The 16363-nt window shown below is 46.3% G+C and overlaps 1 protein-coding gene across 1 annotated transcript in view; it reads right to left on the bottom strand.

The window, feature by feature from the left end:
* epha10 (EPH receptor A10) overlaps positions 1–16363 on the bottom strand; it is a 603193-nt gene that overhangs the window by 28264 nt on the left and 558566 nt on the right. Inside the window, exon 12 of the mRNA XM_078566952.1 lies at positions 11124–11185. Within this exon, the coding sequence (XP_078423078.1) occupies positions 11124–11185 (62 nt within the window). The remainder of the gene's footprint in view (positions 1–11123; positions 11186–16363) is intronic.

The following is a 16363-nucleotide window of genomic DNA, read 5'->3' as shown; positions in this document are numbered from 1 at the left end:
CATCAACAGTGCTATCAAGCGACACTTGCTTAGCAATAACCTGCTCACTCACGCCCAGTTTGGATTCCACCAATGCCACTCAGCTCCTGACCTCGTTGCAGCCTTGGTTCAAACATGGACAAAAGAGCTGAACTTCAGAGGTGAGGTGAGAGTGACTGCCCTTGACATCAAGGCAGCTTTTGACCGAGTGTGGCATCAAGGAGCCACAGCAACACTAGGGTCAATAGGAATCAGGGGAAAACTCTCTGCTGGTTGGAGTCATACCTAGCACAAAGGAAGATTGTTATGGTTGTTGGAGGTCAGTCATCTCAGCTCCAGGACATCACTGCAGGAGTTCCTCAGGGTAGTGTCCTCGGCCCAACCATCTTCAGCTGCTTCATCAATGACCTTCCTTCCATCATAAGGTCAGAAGTGGGGATGTTCGCTGATGATTGCACAATGTTCAGCACTATTCGCAACTCCTCAGATATTGAAAAAGTCCATGTCCAAATGCAGCAAGACCTGGACAATATCCAAGCTTGGACTGACATGTGGCAAGTAACATTCGCGGCACACAAGTGTCAGGCAATGACCATCTCCAACAAGAGAGAATCCAATCCATCATCTCTTGACGCTTAATGGCATTACCATCATTGAATCCCCCACTATCAACATCCTGGGGGCGGTTTACCATTGACCAGAAACTGAACTGGACTAGCCATATAAATACTGTGGCTACAAGAGCAGATCAGAGGCTAGAAATCATGCAACGAGTAGCTCACCTCCTGATTCCCAAAATCCTCTCCACCATCTACAAGGCATAAGTCAGGAGTGTGAAGGAATACTCCCCACTTGTCTGGATGAGTGCAGCTCCGACAACACTCAAAAAGCTGGACACCGTCCAGGACAAAGCAGTCCGCTTGATTGGCAGCACAACCACAAACATTCACTCTCTCCATCACCGACGCACAGTAGCAGCAGTATGTACCATCTACAAGATGCACTGGAGGAATTCACCAAGGATCCTTATACAGCACCTTCCAAACCTATGACCACTACCACCTAGAAGGACAAGGGCAGCAGACAGATGGGAACACCACCAAATTCCCCTCCAAGTCACTCACCATCCTGAATTGGAAATATATCACCATTCCTTCACTGTTGCTGGGTCAAAATCCTGGAACTCTCTTCCTAATAGCACTGTGGGTCTACCTACACCACATGGACTGCAGCGGTTCAAGAAGGCAGCTCACTCTCTCCCTCATACACACACTCACCTCTCTCTCTTTCATACACACACTCACCCTCTCCCTCACATACTTTCTCTCTCACACACACACTCACCCTCTCTCTCTCACGAACACACACATCACCCTCTCTCTCTCACACACACACACACACACCCTTTCCCTTTCACACACACATTCGTCCTCTCGCTCTCACACACACATCACCCTCTCTCTCTCATATACACATTCACCCTCTCGCTCTCTCACACACATTCACCCTCTCTCTCTCCCACACACATTTACCCTCTCTCTCACACACATATTCACCCTCTCTCTCACACACACATTCACCTTCTCTCTCACACACACACACTCACCGTCTTACACACACACTCTCATACACATACTCACTGTCTCATACACACACCATCTTCCTTTCTCTCTCACACACACACTTACCCCCTCTCTCTCTCACACACACTCAACCTCTCTCACACACACACCATACCCTCTCTCTCTCACACTCACACACCCAACACCCACTCTCTCTAACACACAAACACTTACTCTCACTCTCTCTCACGTACACACACACTTGGCCTCTTTCTCACACACACATACACCCTCACATACACACTCACCCTCGTCCTCACATACACATTACCTTCGCCCTCACATATACTGACCCCCTCTCACCCGCACACACCCTCTCTCACCCGCACACACCCTCTCTCACCTGCACACACCCTCTCTCACCCGCACACACCCTCTCTCACCCGCACACACACAAACCCACCTTCTCTCTCTCTCACACACACAAACACACACCCTCTCTCTCACACGCACTCACCCTCTCTCTCACATACACACACGCTCACCTCTCTCTCTCCCTCAAACACACACACCCTTTCTCTCTCTCAAACACACACACACTCTCTCCCACACGCATGCACACACTCTCCCACACACACACATTTACCCTCTCTGTCTCACACATACACACACCTTCTCTCACACACACACACTCACCTTCTCTCTCTCTCACACACACACACACTCTCTCATACACATACTCACCATCTCACACGCACACACCCTCTCTCTCTCACACACAGACATACACACCCCCTCTCTCTCACATACACAGACACACACAAGCGCATACACACACGCCCCCCTATCCCCCTCCCACACACACAAACTTACCCTCTCTCTCACACACACACACACACAAACTCACTCTCTCTCTCACACACAGACATACACACCATCTCTCTCTCATATACTCACACTCATCTCTCTCTCTCTCATACACACACTCACTCTCCCTCACATACACACACTCACCTTCTCCCTCACATACACACACTCACCTTCTCCCTCACATACACACACTCACCTTCTCCCTCACACATACACACACACCCTCTCCCTCACATACACACTCACCATCTCCCTCACACTAACATCACTCTCTCTCACACACACACACCGTCTTACACACACACTCACCCTTTACCTTTCAAACCCATATTCACCCTCTCGCTCTCACACACACATCACCCTCTCTCTCTCACACACACATTCACCCTCTCTCTCTCACAAACACACTCACCCTCTCTCTCACACACACACATCACCCTCTCTCTCTTACACACACATTCACCCTCTCTCTCACAAACACACTCACCCTCTCTCTCTCACAAACACACTCACCCTCTCCCTCTCACACACACACATTCACCCTCTCTCTCTCACACACACTCACTGACTTACACACACACACACACACTTACCCTCTCTCTCACACACACACTCAACCTCTCTCACACACACACACACTCTTACCCTCTCTCACATTCACACACCCAATGCCCTCTCTCACACACAAACACTTGGCCTCTCTCACACACACACACACCCTCGCCCTCACACGCACACACCCTCACTCACATGCACACACACAAACTCACCCTCTCTCTCACACACAAACTCACTCACACAACCCTCTTTCACTCTCTCACACACACGCTTAACCTCTCTCTCACATGCACTCACCCGCTCTCTCACAAACACACACTCACCCTCTCTCTCTCTCTCAAACACACACCCTTCCTCCCTCAAACACACACACGCATGCACACACACACTCTCTCCCACACACACACATTTACCCCCTCTCTCACACACACACCTTCTCTCACACACACACTCACTTTCTCTCTCACACACATAGTTACACTCTCTCATACTCACTGTCTCATAGGCACACACCCTCTTTTTCTCTCACACACTCACACTCCCTCTCTCTCTCACGCACATGCTCTTACCCTCTCTCTCACACATACACAATACCCTCTCTCTCACACACACACATTTGGCCGCTCTCTCATACACGCACTCACCCTCTCTCTCACAAACACACACTCTCTCTCTCACATGCACACTCACCCTCCCCCTCTCATGCGCGCACTCACCCTCCCCCTCTAATGCACGCACTCACCCTCCCCCTCTAACACACGCACTCACCCTCCCCCTCTAACACACGCACTCACCCTCCCCCTCTAACACATGCACTCACCCTCCCCCTCTAACACACGTACTCACCCTCCCCCTCTATCGCACGTACTCACCCTCCCCCTCTAATGCACACACTCACCCTCCCCCTCCCCCTCTAACACACGCACTCACCCTCCCTCTCATGTGTGCACTCACCCTCCCCCTCTCACGCACGCACTTACCTTCTCTCTCTCACACACACACTTCCCCTCTCTCTCTCACACACGCACTTCCCCTCTCTCACACATACACACTTCCCCTCTCTCACACACATACTCACCCTCTCCCTCACATACACACTCACCCTCTCCCTCACATACACACTCACCCTCTCCCTCTCAAACACACACACTGATACGCACACACCCTCTCTCTCACACACCCACTCTCACCCTCTCTCTCAGACACACATTCATATGGACGTACGTACATACGAATTAGGAGCAAGAGTATGCCACTCAAGTCTGCTTACCATTCAATAAGATCAAGGCTGTTCTAGATTTTAACCTCATATTCCTAACTACCCCGGATAGCCTTTCACCCTCTTGCTTGTCTCTCTCTGACACACAAGCACACACTCATCCTCTCTCTTTCTCTGACACAGACACGCTCACCTTCAGTTACTGACACACACACACACACCCTCATTCGCTGACACACACATGCTCACCTTCCCTCACTGACCCATCCTCCCTCACCCATCCACCCTCATTTGTTCACTCACTCACTCACCCTCACTGACTTAACCTCAATCACCAAATCAGCTGCAGGGGTGGGGGAGGTGCGATGAGAGCAGAAGGGAGGCCTGGAGCTTGACCTGAGGCCTAGCGGCACCCGAACCAGGGTGCCCACCAAGGGAAGTGCTGAGATCCACTTGGACACAGGGAGGAACCGGCAGAACGCAGGCAGAACCTAGAAATGAAGGGACAACTGGGAGAATGCGGCTGGAGCTGAGGGAACGCGGCTGTAGCTGGAAGAACGTGAGAGGAACCAGGGGAATGTGGCCAGAATCAGTGGAACACAGGGAGACCTGGGAGAATGTGGCCAGAGCCAGGCCAAAGCTCTGTAAGCTGAGTTGAAAAGCATAATGAGTGGAGGCCCTGCGCCTTCCAGAGTTGCCAGCGTTCGCTGTTCCTCCAATCACAGCCTGGTTCTCTTCCATGTTTGCTTCTGATAGGTTCAATAAAAAGCCTATCAGCAGCAAATGCAAGGGAGAAACAGACTGTGATTGGAGGAGCAGTCCCCTGCAGAAATCTTCAAACTCACTGACCCATCCTACCGGCATTTTCAACATACGCTCCGGGGGCCACATGGAGAGGATTTGCCCGGGTTGGACAAGTCTGTTCTAAATCATTTCACATACAGTGCATTAACTCCAACTGTCTCCAGGCAAAAGTAGCAGGCTCTCTGCTCTCTCCTGAATCATGCCATGAGCCACCAGAACAGGAAGATGGAGAACAAAAATCTATCAATCCCAGATTTAAAATTAATAATCGATCTAGCATCAAAAGCTCTTTGTGGAAGAGATTTTAAACATCTACCACTAAATTCACTCCTGAAAAAATTGGCTCCACTTTTTAGACTATGCCCATGGACCTAGATTCCCCATCCAGCGAAAAAAGCTTCTCCCGATCTCCCCTATCCGTTCCCCTTAATACCTTCAAATTCGAGAGAAAAGGGGTATTTAAATGCCCCTCGACCAGCCTCTGCAGTGGTAGACTGACCTTACCACCGGGCAATTTTTGGTGCAAGGTGACACTTCTACAGCTCTACAGAAGACAAGAAGCAGATGAGCAATGTTGGCTGATGATACAAAGAGAACCATTCTCTGATTACTGAATGAGGAGAAGAACAAAAAATATCAGAGGATAACACATCTGTCGGCTTTCCTACATTTCCCAGCTAGCCTCAGCTCAAGAGCAGCAGTGGATGAGGCTACAAGGAGTACGAGAAAGACTAGCACAGCTAGAATGGGACCCAAAAGAGAAAGAAAATGATGTATAAATCACGACAGGGGGCATTTCACTTGCTGTTGTCATGCGTTAGAAGATCGCATCTACATCTACTGTATATGCTGGTTCCTCAACCAAACAATGCTGCAGTGTCATCGAATGCCTGGGATGTTTCAGTAAAGAGAGCAGGCAGCACGGAATTTTCAGAGCATCTCTCGCTAGCTGATACACTAATAACATAGGAACAAGAGGGGGCCCGTCAGCCCTTTGAACTCACTCCACCACTGAATTAGATCATGGCTGATCCGCACCTGAACACACTTTATCTATCTATGCTCATGCCCATTGATATTCTTGCCTAACAATATTCTATCAATCAGCGTCAAAAGCTCCAACTGACCCTAGTATCCACTGGCTTTTGGGGAAGTGAGTTCCAGATTTCTATTACTCTTTGTGTGAAAAAAGGCACTTCCTGATTTCACTCCTAAGTGGCTCAGGTGTAATTTTATATCATGTCCCTACATTTCCCATTCTCCCGACAAGAAGAAATTGTTTCTCTGCATCTTCCCCATCAAATCCTTTTAACATTTGAAAACACATCCAATCAGATCCCCCCTCAATCTTCTACACTTAAGGGAATACAGCGAGATTTATGCAACCTGTGCTCACAATTTAACCCTCTAAACCCTGGTATCATTCTGGTTGCTCTTCACTGAATGCCCTCCAAAACCAATGGGTGGGATTTTCCAGCCCTGTCCATTGCTGGGATCATCTGGTCCTGCCAAACGTCAATGGATTTTCGGCTGGGCCGCCGAATCTCCCGGGCGGGTCCCGCCATGACAGGGCTGGAAAATCCCATTAACTAGCTCCGTTTTGAGAGGTGGTGCCTGAAACTGAATACACTACTCCGGACGGGGGCCTGGCCAAGGCTCGAAACAACTGAAGCATCACTTCCTCCTCTTTGTACTCCAGCCACCCTTGAGATAATTCATTGAAACATCCCATTAGCCTTCATGGATACCTGAGAGATCTGCAGCCCATTTGGTAATGAATGATGGTGCCCCAAGAACGGAAGGTCCTCAAAAGGAAAAATTGAAGAATTCGTTGTATCGAGGGGGAGCTAAGGTTTTATTTAGCCCAAGTGTAACATAGGGCAGAATTTTTCGCCCTCTGGGCGGGTACCTGCCCGACCAAAATGGGAATAAAATAGTGTGCAATGACGTCAGGCGAGTGTCCCAAAGTCATTGCGTACTCGCGATATTTCGCTCGGTGGGTGCACGCAAGAGGCAGCAGTGCGCTCGCCAACAATTAAGAGGCCTACTAAGGCCCTTAATCAATTAATTAAACTGAATTTTTTGCTGCCCATCCAACCGTTCGGTTGGCAGGCGGGCAAATAGGCCAGGCGGCCTTTGGACTTTTAATGAAACCTCATCCACGGGCGGGATGAAGTTTCGGAGAGTAAATCAAAAAAACAGTAACATTTTTAAAACTCATTTTTAACATGTCCCCACTCATGTGGCAGAGTCACACGAGGGGACATGTTTTCCTTATTTTTGAAATCTTTTTTTTTAAATGTTAGAAATGTTCAGCTCCCTGAGGCAGCTCTGTGCTTTCAGGGAGCTTTCACTGAATTCACCCCTACGCATGCTCTGACCTCCGCGCTCGCTCTCCTCCAGCCCCCACCCTAGCAGCGCTGAGGCTCTGAATGTGCCTTTCGTGCTGGTTGGCTACCAGCATGAAATCGTGGTCGGGGCCCAGTTACGGGCGGCAGTTGGTTTTGCGGCTGCTCCCGGGCCTGCCCACTGCGCCCACTCGACAAAGTAAAAATCCTGCCCATAGACGCGTTTACCTGTGCAGAGGTAAAACGTTTCTGATAAACTAAACATTGTCTTGAAAATGGTGGCCTTGGGGGAAAATGAGAGTTGGGCAGCAATGGAAGAGAACACGATCACCATTCAGTGCCAGCACTCGATACAAGTTGCTTAATCAAAATGATCCTTCAGTCTATTGAGGGGAAGCAAACCCAATCAGAAACCACTGTAAATGAGTGCCACTCTCCTCTATTGATCACCAGGTGTATAACTGAGATCTGCCTGCCTGCTCAGGTGACATTATTCAAAGAACAGAGAATGCTGACAGAGCCCTGACCAACGCTCTCAAAACCATCAAAATTAATTATCTGGTCATTCACTCAATTGCTGCTCACGAAATCTTGCTGTGTGCACTTTGGTTGTTTAGAAGCAGTTCATTAGCTGTTAAGCACTTTGGGATGTTCTGATAAGACTGTATGTGCTGTGTAAAGGAAACTTTTTCCCCCAATATCCTTACATTCTTATGAAAGATTAATATCTTGGATTTATTTGGATTGAATAATGGATTTGTTTTGTAATTCCTTTAAAGAGTAAATGTATCCTACTCATTTCTCCTGTAAAGATAAATATAGTGAAGAAAAGGATATCTATTCCTTCGCCTGGTTGTGTTTAATCATTAACACCCCTGTTCAAAAAGGGTTTAAGGATAAACCCAGCAACTACAATTCAATCAGTTTAACCTCAGTGGTGGGAATTTTTTTGGAAACAATAATCTGGGACAAAATTAACAGTGTGAATTAATTAGGGAATCAGCATGGTTTGTCAAAAGTAATTTGTGTTTAACTAACATCAGTGAGTTTTTTGATGAAATAACTCAAAGGGTCAAAGGGAGTAATGTGGTTGAAGTGACGTATATGGACATCCAAAAGGCATTTGATTAAGGTGCTACAGAATAGGATTGCCAGCAAAATTGAGGCCCATGGAATAAAAGGGACAATGGGAGCATGGTTACGAAATTGACTGATTGACGGGAAACAGACAGTATGGTTGGACATGAAGGAAGGTAAACATTGGGGGTCCCCAGGGGTCAGCATGAGGACTGCATGCTCAGGGCAGGGCACCATTTCAACATTTCCAGGTGACACAAAGCTTGTAAGTATTGTGAACTGTGAGGAGAATAGTGCTAAACCCCATGAAGACATAGACAGGCTGGTGGAATGAACGGGCACGTGGTAGATGAAATTTAATGGAGAGAAGTGCGAAGTGATGCATTTTGCATTTTGGTCAGAAGAATGAGGAGGGGCAATATAATCTCATGATATGATTATAAACAGGGACAGGTGTAGCATCTGGGGGTACAAATGCATAAATTGTTGAAGGTGGCAGGTCAGGTTGAGAAAATAAAGAACGCATTCAGGATCCTGGGTTTTATAAATTAAGGCACAGTGTACAAAAGCAAGGAATTTATGTTGAACCTTTTTAAAACATAGTGTGACATAGATATGTTTACATATGCTGAGATAGCACACTGGCTTGACCTCAATTGGAGTATTATGTCCAATTCTGGGCAACGAGCTCTAGAAAGGATGTGAAGGCTTTAGAGAGGGTGCAGAAAAGATGTATGAGAATGGTTTCGGGGATGAGATACTTCAGTTCCGAGGACAGATAGGAGAAACTTGGACATTTTCCTTAAAGAGAAGGTTGAAAGGAGATATGATAGGAGTGTTCAAAATCATGAGATGTTGAGAACCAGAGGATTACAGATTTAAGGCGACTGACAAAAGAACCAAAGGTGACATGAGAAAGCAATTTTTATACACAGTGAATGGTTAGGATCTGGAATGCACTGCCTGGGAGGGATGTGGAGGCAGAATCGATCTTGGCTTTCAGAAGGGAATTGGATAAGCACCTGAAGATAAAAACATTTGCAGGGTTATCGGGAAAGGACATTGGGGGGCGTAATTGCTCTTGCAGAGAGCTGGTGTGGACTTGATGGGTTGGGTGGCCTCCTTCTGTGCTTTATTCATTGATTCTATGATTGTAACACTTTGTGTTTGTTCCAAAGTGGCTCTGCTAGAGGATGAGGAGATAATATTTGGAAACAGAGATCAATATTCATTCACAACACTGACACCACACTACTCCAAAGTTCACAGCTCCCTGAACAATGGCCCAGATTTTCCGGTCAGTTTTGAAGCGGGCATGTCTGATGCTGACTGATTTAATCTGCTCATTTACCATTTTATACTGGCTCCAGCAGGGATGCAAGGACAGGGTTGGGAAGTCAATTATCCAGCGTAATTCCAGTGCAGCTACACCCACTTTTCTCATCATGAACTGAAGCTATGCTCCTTAAGGTCTGTCTTCAGTTCATTGACTTACATTGTTTTACGTGGAGCTGTCAACCCCAACACTGCACAACTTCCCCTCACTGACAGTGTTAACCCCCTCTCAACCCTGACAGTGTTCACCTCCCCTCCCCCTCCTGGCAGTGCTAACCCCCTTACCCTTCGACAATATTCAATCCCTCTCTTACCCGCGAAATTGTCATGCCCTCCCCCATCCCCCACAGTGTTGACCCCTCCTCTCTCACCAGCAGTGTTCACCCCATCTTACCACCCCTCACCCCACAAAAACACGAGAATGCTTAACCCCTCCGCTCCATCACTCCATTACAATGCTGATTCTTCCAGCGTCGGTTGGACAGGAGTCAGGGTCTCCACAAGGTGAGTCAGGAGAGGGGGTGCCGGAGCGGGTGAGCCCTGTCCAGGGTTAGTGGGAGGGGGTGAGCACTACCCGTGAGGGTGCCAGTCAGCACTATCCAAGGTGCAGTAGGGGTTGGGTACTTTCCACAAGGGAGATGAATGGGCTGGAGGTCAACACTGCCTGGTCGGATGTGGGGGCAGGCGTTAATACTGTCGGTGGGGTTGGTCTTTGTCCAGGGGCGGGGGAAGGGGTAGTGTGGGCAGGTAAACATTGCCAGGTAGGGTCAGGGGTGTGGTTGGTGTGGTGGACATTGCCAGGAGTGGTGTGAACATTGCTGTGGACTCTGAAGTGCTTTAACACTTCAACTGATTTACTTCGTTGCGCTGGTTTTATACCCGCAATGAAAATCTCTAAGTGAATCCATGTGAAAAACAGCGTAAGTGGGGGGCAAACAGCCTAAATCTTTGTGGTTCTGGGCATCTGATCCCACTGATGTTGGAATCATGCAGCAGTCCGGGCAGAGTAAAACCAGAAATCAGGGCTTTACACCTTCCATGCAAGTACCGTAGATGGGCGTACGTCAAGGTCCTGAGGCGCATCAGCAATGTAAGTTAAGTCGGAGGCCTCTCCCCATATTAGGAGATTTGGGTCAATCGTCATGTAAGAGAAGCCAGGGATTTCCCTTTCAGCTTTTCCATCCATCCTAGGCAGAGTTAGCACCTATCCACTTGGTGCTTCTTCTGGCAAATGGGAAACTCAAAAGATTATGAGCGATCACACTGTATCTCATTAACAAATGGTGCTGTGGGTTGTTGCTCGGTTACAAATGCAATCCATTTTAGAAGCTATTTGGCTCAGAAACAGGCCAAATAAATCTGATGTCTTACCCTCAGGAACGAGTCCAACACTGCATTTCCCATGTATTCAACTACAATCATCATGGGTTTACCTGCAAATGGGAAATCACAATGTTAATGATCTTTAACACTACAAAACGCACAGTGAAAAATTGTAGATACTGGACAAAAGCATTTTCAATTTACAAATTGTACGGTTCTTCTGACAGTCAAATGCATCATTGTAATGAGTTTAAAGTCACAGCAAAAATAAAAAATTGTAAAAATTAAATAATTTTGACAAATTAGTGATACCTAATATTTTGTACATTCAGTGTGACGTTCTATCTTGGAGCACATTATAAATCCTGCAACTTACACACAAACAGCTTCTTGAGTGAAATTAGGCTTGGGATGCTGGGTCTGTATTCAATATTGGTTGAAAATCACAGAATTAAACATTTTTGAAAAGAGATTTATTGGTAAATGATGAAATAATGAAAAGGAGAAATTGTGCTTTAATTGCGGATTTTGAGACAATGGTTTGAATAAACCAACCCATCGTGGTAACACTCTCGCCTCTAAGTCAGAAGGTTGTGGGATCAAATCTCATTCAGAGCCTGGAGTATATATACTAGGCTGGCACTCCCAGTGCAGTACTGAGAGAGTGCCACACTGTCTAAGGTGCCATCGTGAAATGAGACATTAACCTGAAAACTGCCCTCCAACAGAGAATGAGCAGGGGTTCAAATAACAAATCAGTCAGTCAATTCTCAAGCAGCATAGGTATGGAAGAAAGGCTAGGAAACTTCTTAACCATAGAGTGCTCAAGACAAACAGGATGAGAGAAGAAAGGATGAGAAAAAACTTCACCAAAGGAAGAAACCATTTTACATAAATTTTTAATAAATAATGTTGAAATAGATAAATAATTTTTAATAGAGCTGCCCCCTGAGGTAGGTGTGAAGATCCCATGGCTCTATTTTGAAGCAGGGAGAGTTCACCCCAGTGTCGTGACTATTATCCTTCAATATGTGAGGCTTCTTTATACAAATTGGCTGCTGCATTTCCTAAATTACAGTGACCGCACTTCATAAAGTACTTAATTAGCTGTTTAAAAAAATGCTTTTGGATGTCGTAAAGTCATGAAAGGTGCTAGAGAAATCAAAATTCATTCTTTCTTTGGTGAAGTTTTTTCTCATCCTTTCTTCTCTCATCCTGTCTATCTTGAGCGCTCTATGGTTAAGAAGTTTCCTAGCCTTTCTTCCATGCCTATGTTGCTGCGCTTCAAACCTTGAGAATTGCCTGACTGACTTGTTCATTGAATCCCTGCTCATTCTCTGTTGGAGGGCAGTGTTCCCAGCAGCACAGCCAATGCTCAAAGACTGATCATGGGCAGGAACCCACACTGCAGTGCACTATGTTTCAAACATGCTTGACTAACCCCAACATATCTCTCAATTACTGAAGTAAACACCAGAACAAGTCTTTCATTTACCAGGTTAATGCAATTAAAAGGCTCGAGTGCAGTACCTGTCTGCAATTGGTCAAAGTGCAGGCCACACAGGCAAAGTATGCCTTACAATTCCAAACTGTCCATCATGCATAGAATCACAGAATGCTACATAGACATATGGAAAATTCATGGCACAGGAGGTGGCCATTTTGTCCATCATGCCTGTGCTGGCTGAAAATTATCTATCCAGGCTAATCCCACTTTCCAGCTTTTTCTCCATAATCCTGCAGGCTACAGAACCTGAAGTACATATCCAAATCTGATTTAAAATGCACTGAGTTCCAAACCTCACCACCTTCTGGACAGGATGAGAGAAGAAAGGATGAGAAAAAACTTCACCAAAGAAAGAAAGAATTTTACATAAATTTTTAGTGAATAATGTTTTAAATAAATAAATATTTTTTAATAAAGCTGCCCTCTGAGGTAGGTGTGAAGATCCCATGGCTCTATTTTAAAGCAGGCAGAGTTCACCCCAGTGTCGTGACTATTATCCTTCAATACGTGAGGTAACGAGAAAAGAAAGGGTGAAAAAGATTTTCGACTCCCCTCTAACCTTTCCAGCAATTACTTTAAATCTAAACCTCCCCTACCCCGCCACCCACCCCGTTATTGACCTTTCTGTTAAAGGAAACAAGTCCTTCATATTCACTCTATCTAGACGCCACACAGTTTTATACACTTCAATTAAATCTCTATTCAGCCTTCTATATTCCATAGAAAACAATCTTAGCCTATCCAATCTTTCTTCATCATTCTCCAATCAGGCAATATCCTTGTAACTTTGTTTCTGCCCTCTCCAGTGTGATCACATCCTTCCTGTAATGTGGTGACGAGAAGTGTATGAAGCACTCTAACTGTGGTCTAATTAGTATTTTCTAGAATTCTAGCATAACCCTCCCTGCTCTTATACTCTATGCCTCAGCAAAAAGGAAAGCATCCCATATACCTTCTTAACTAACTTATCTAACTGTTGCACCCTTCAATGATCTGTAGACAAACACTCCAGATTTCCTCTTATCCTCTACACTTCTCGGTATCCTACCATTTATTGTGTACTCCCTTGCCTTGTTTTCTCTCCCCACCTGACATTTCTATGGACTGAATTCATTTGGCACTTCCCTGCACACCTGACCAGCCAATTATATCTTCCTACAATCTACAGCTTTCCTCCTCACAATCGGCCACAAGGCCCTCATTTGTATCTGCAAATTTCTTTAGATGTTGTATTTTTTAATTCATTCATGGGGTGTGGGCTTCGATGGCTGGGCCTGCATTTATTGCCCATCCCTACTTGAGAAGGTGTTGATGAGCCCGCTTCTTGAACCACTGCAGTCCATGTGGTGCAGGTACACCCACAGTGCTGTTAGGGAGAGAGTTTCAGGATTTTGATCCAGCAACAGTGAAGGAACGGCGATATATTTCCAAGTCAGGATGGTGAATGACTTGGAGAGGAACTTCCAGGTGGTGGTGTTCCCAACTGTCTGCTGCCCTTGTCCTTCTAGATTGTAGTGGTCATGGGTTTGGAGAGTGCTGTCTAAGAAGCCTTCATGAATTCCTGCAGTGCATCTTGCACATGGTACACACTGCTGCTACTGTGCGTCGGTGGTGAAAGGAGTGCATGTTTGTGGATGTGGTGCCAATCAAGCGGACTGCTTTGTCCTGGGCAGTGTCCAGCTTCTTGAGTGTTGTTGGAGCTGCACTCATCCAGGCAAGCGGAGAGTATTCCATCACACTGCTGACTTGTGCCTTATAGATGGTGGGCAGGCTTTCGGGAGTCAGGAGGTGAGTTACTCATCACAGGATTCCTAGCCTCTGACCTCCTCTTGTAGCCGCAGTATTTATATGGTTAGTCCAGTTCAGTTTCTGGTCAATGGTAAACCGCCCCCAGGATGTTGATAGTGGGGAATTCAATGATGGTAATGCCATTGAACTTCAAGGGGTGATGGTTAGGTTCTCTCTTTTTGTAGATGGTCATTGCCTGGCACTTGTGTGGCACGAATGTTACTTGCCACTTGTCAGCCAAAGCCTGGATGTTGTTCAGGTCTTGCTGCATTTGGACGTGGACTGCTTCAGTATCTGAGGAGTCGTGAATGGTGCTGAACATTGTGCAATCATCAGCGAACATCCCCACTTCTGACCTTATGATGGAAGGAAGGTCATTGATGAAGCAGCTGAAGATGGTTGGGCCAAGGGGACCACCCTGAGGAACTCCTGCAGTGATGTCCTGGAGCTGAGATGACTGACCTCCAACAACCACAACCATCTTCTTTTGTGCTAGGGATGACTTCAACCAGCAGAGAGATTTCCCCCTGATTCCCATTGACTCTAGTTTTGCTAAGGCTCCTTGATGCCACACTTGGTCAAATGCTGCCTTGATGTCAAGGGCAGTCACTGTCACCTCATATTCACCAAGACACCAAAAAGAACTCTTTGAAATAGTGCCATGGGAGGTTTTACTTCCAACTGAAAGGGACTGTGGCTCAAGATCCTGGTATCTCCAGCAGTATAGCATTCCTTCAGTACTGCAATGGAGTGTCAGCCTAGGTTTTATGCTCAAGTCTCTGGATGGAGATGGGAATTGAAAAGAGCTTTAAAAAAATCTCAAACGTTGCACATTAACTGCATTCTTCCCAAATCAAACACTGTTTTGTATCTTAGAGGGATGCTCCCATTGCCATTGTAGAGTTGGAACTTTGGGAGGTATAAAAGCGTATCTCAAGGTGAATAATCCAACAACATTTTCTATGGCATCTTAAGGAGTTTCAGGCTTCCACCTCAGAAAATTATGTCACTCATTTTTCCACAAAACTACATACAGGCCGGGGTTTTCCAGACACGCTGTGGGTGAGGCGGCGCCCCTGCCAGGAGGTCCATTGACTTGTAGTGGGACCGGACGATCCTGGCGGTGGGTGGGTCCCTTTCAGTTAGATTTAGATTATGCTTTTAGTCTGCAATTGGGAGTCAAACTTGAGCAGGGGCAAACAGGAAATTAGGGGGTGTGTCCAAAAGCACAGTCAAAGTCCTTAACAGGGCGTTTAAGGCAGGAAGAGATATTTCAAGGTTGAGGTAGTTGAGAGGGGTTTCAGGGTGTGGTGGAAAAATGGTTAAAGGCTCTGCCACAAATAGAAATGAGAAGGCAGGAGGAATGCTCAGAAAACTAATACGTGGAGAGGTATAGAGCCAGAGGAGGTCACAGGCATTAGGATGGGTAAAATTATGCGGGAGTTTGTAGGAGACAGTGAGGAATCTTCACTCAGTGTGTTGACGGTTGGGGAACCAATGAAGATCGGTAAGGACTGGGGGCATATTCAATATTGCAGGCCAGTGACATTCTGGATGAGTTGTTTATGGAGTGTGGAGTTGGGGAGAATACTCAAGAGGATACTGGCGAGGTTGAGAAGGTTGACTCTGGATGTGACATAGACATGAAAGAGGGCTTCAGCAGCTGTGGGAGTGAGCTAATGATTGATCGGTAAGATGGAGGTTTCAGCCCAGCTGAGGGACTGGGTGTATATGTGCATAAGTCATTAAAGGTGGCAGGACAAGTGGAGAGAGCAGTTAATAAAGCATACAGTATCCTGGACTTTATTAATAGGGGCATAGAGTACAAGAGCAAGGAAGTTATGCTGAAATTGTATAAGACATGTACAAAGAACATGGAGAGACAACATAAAATAAAGGATACTATTCTAAACGGTGTGCAGGAGCAGAGAGACCTGGGTGTCTATGTATATAAGTCATTAAAGATGGCAGGACAGGTAGAGAGAGCTGTTTC

This window comes from Cetorhinus maximus, chromosome 21 (assembly GCF_964194155.1).
Source record: "Cetorhinus maximus chromosome 21, sCetMax3.hap1.1, whole genome shotgun sequence".
Classification (NCBI taxonomy): domain Eukaryota; kingdom Metazoa; phylum Chordata; class Chondrichthyes; order Lamniformes; family Cetorhinidae; genus Cetorhinus; species Cetorhinus maximus.
The sequence above is the reverse complement of the archived record's forward strand: the minus strand, read 5'-3'. Positions and strand labels throughout refer to the sequence as shown.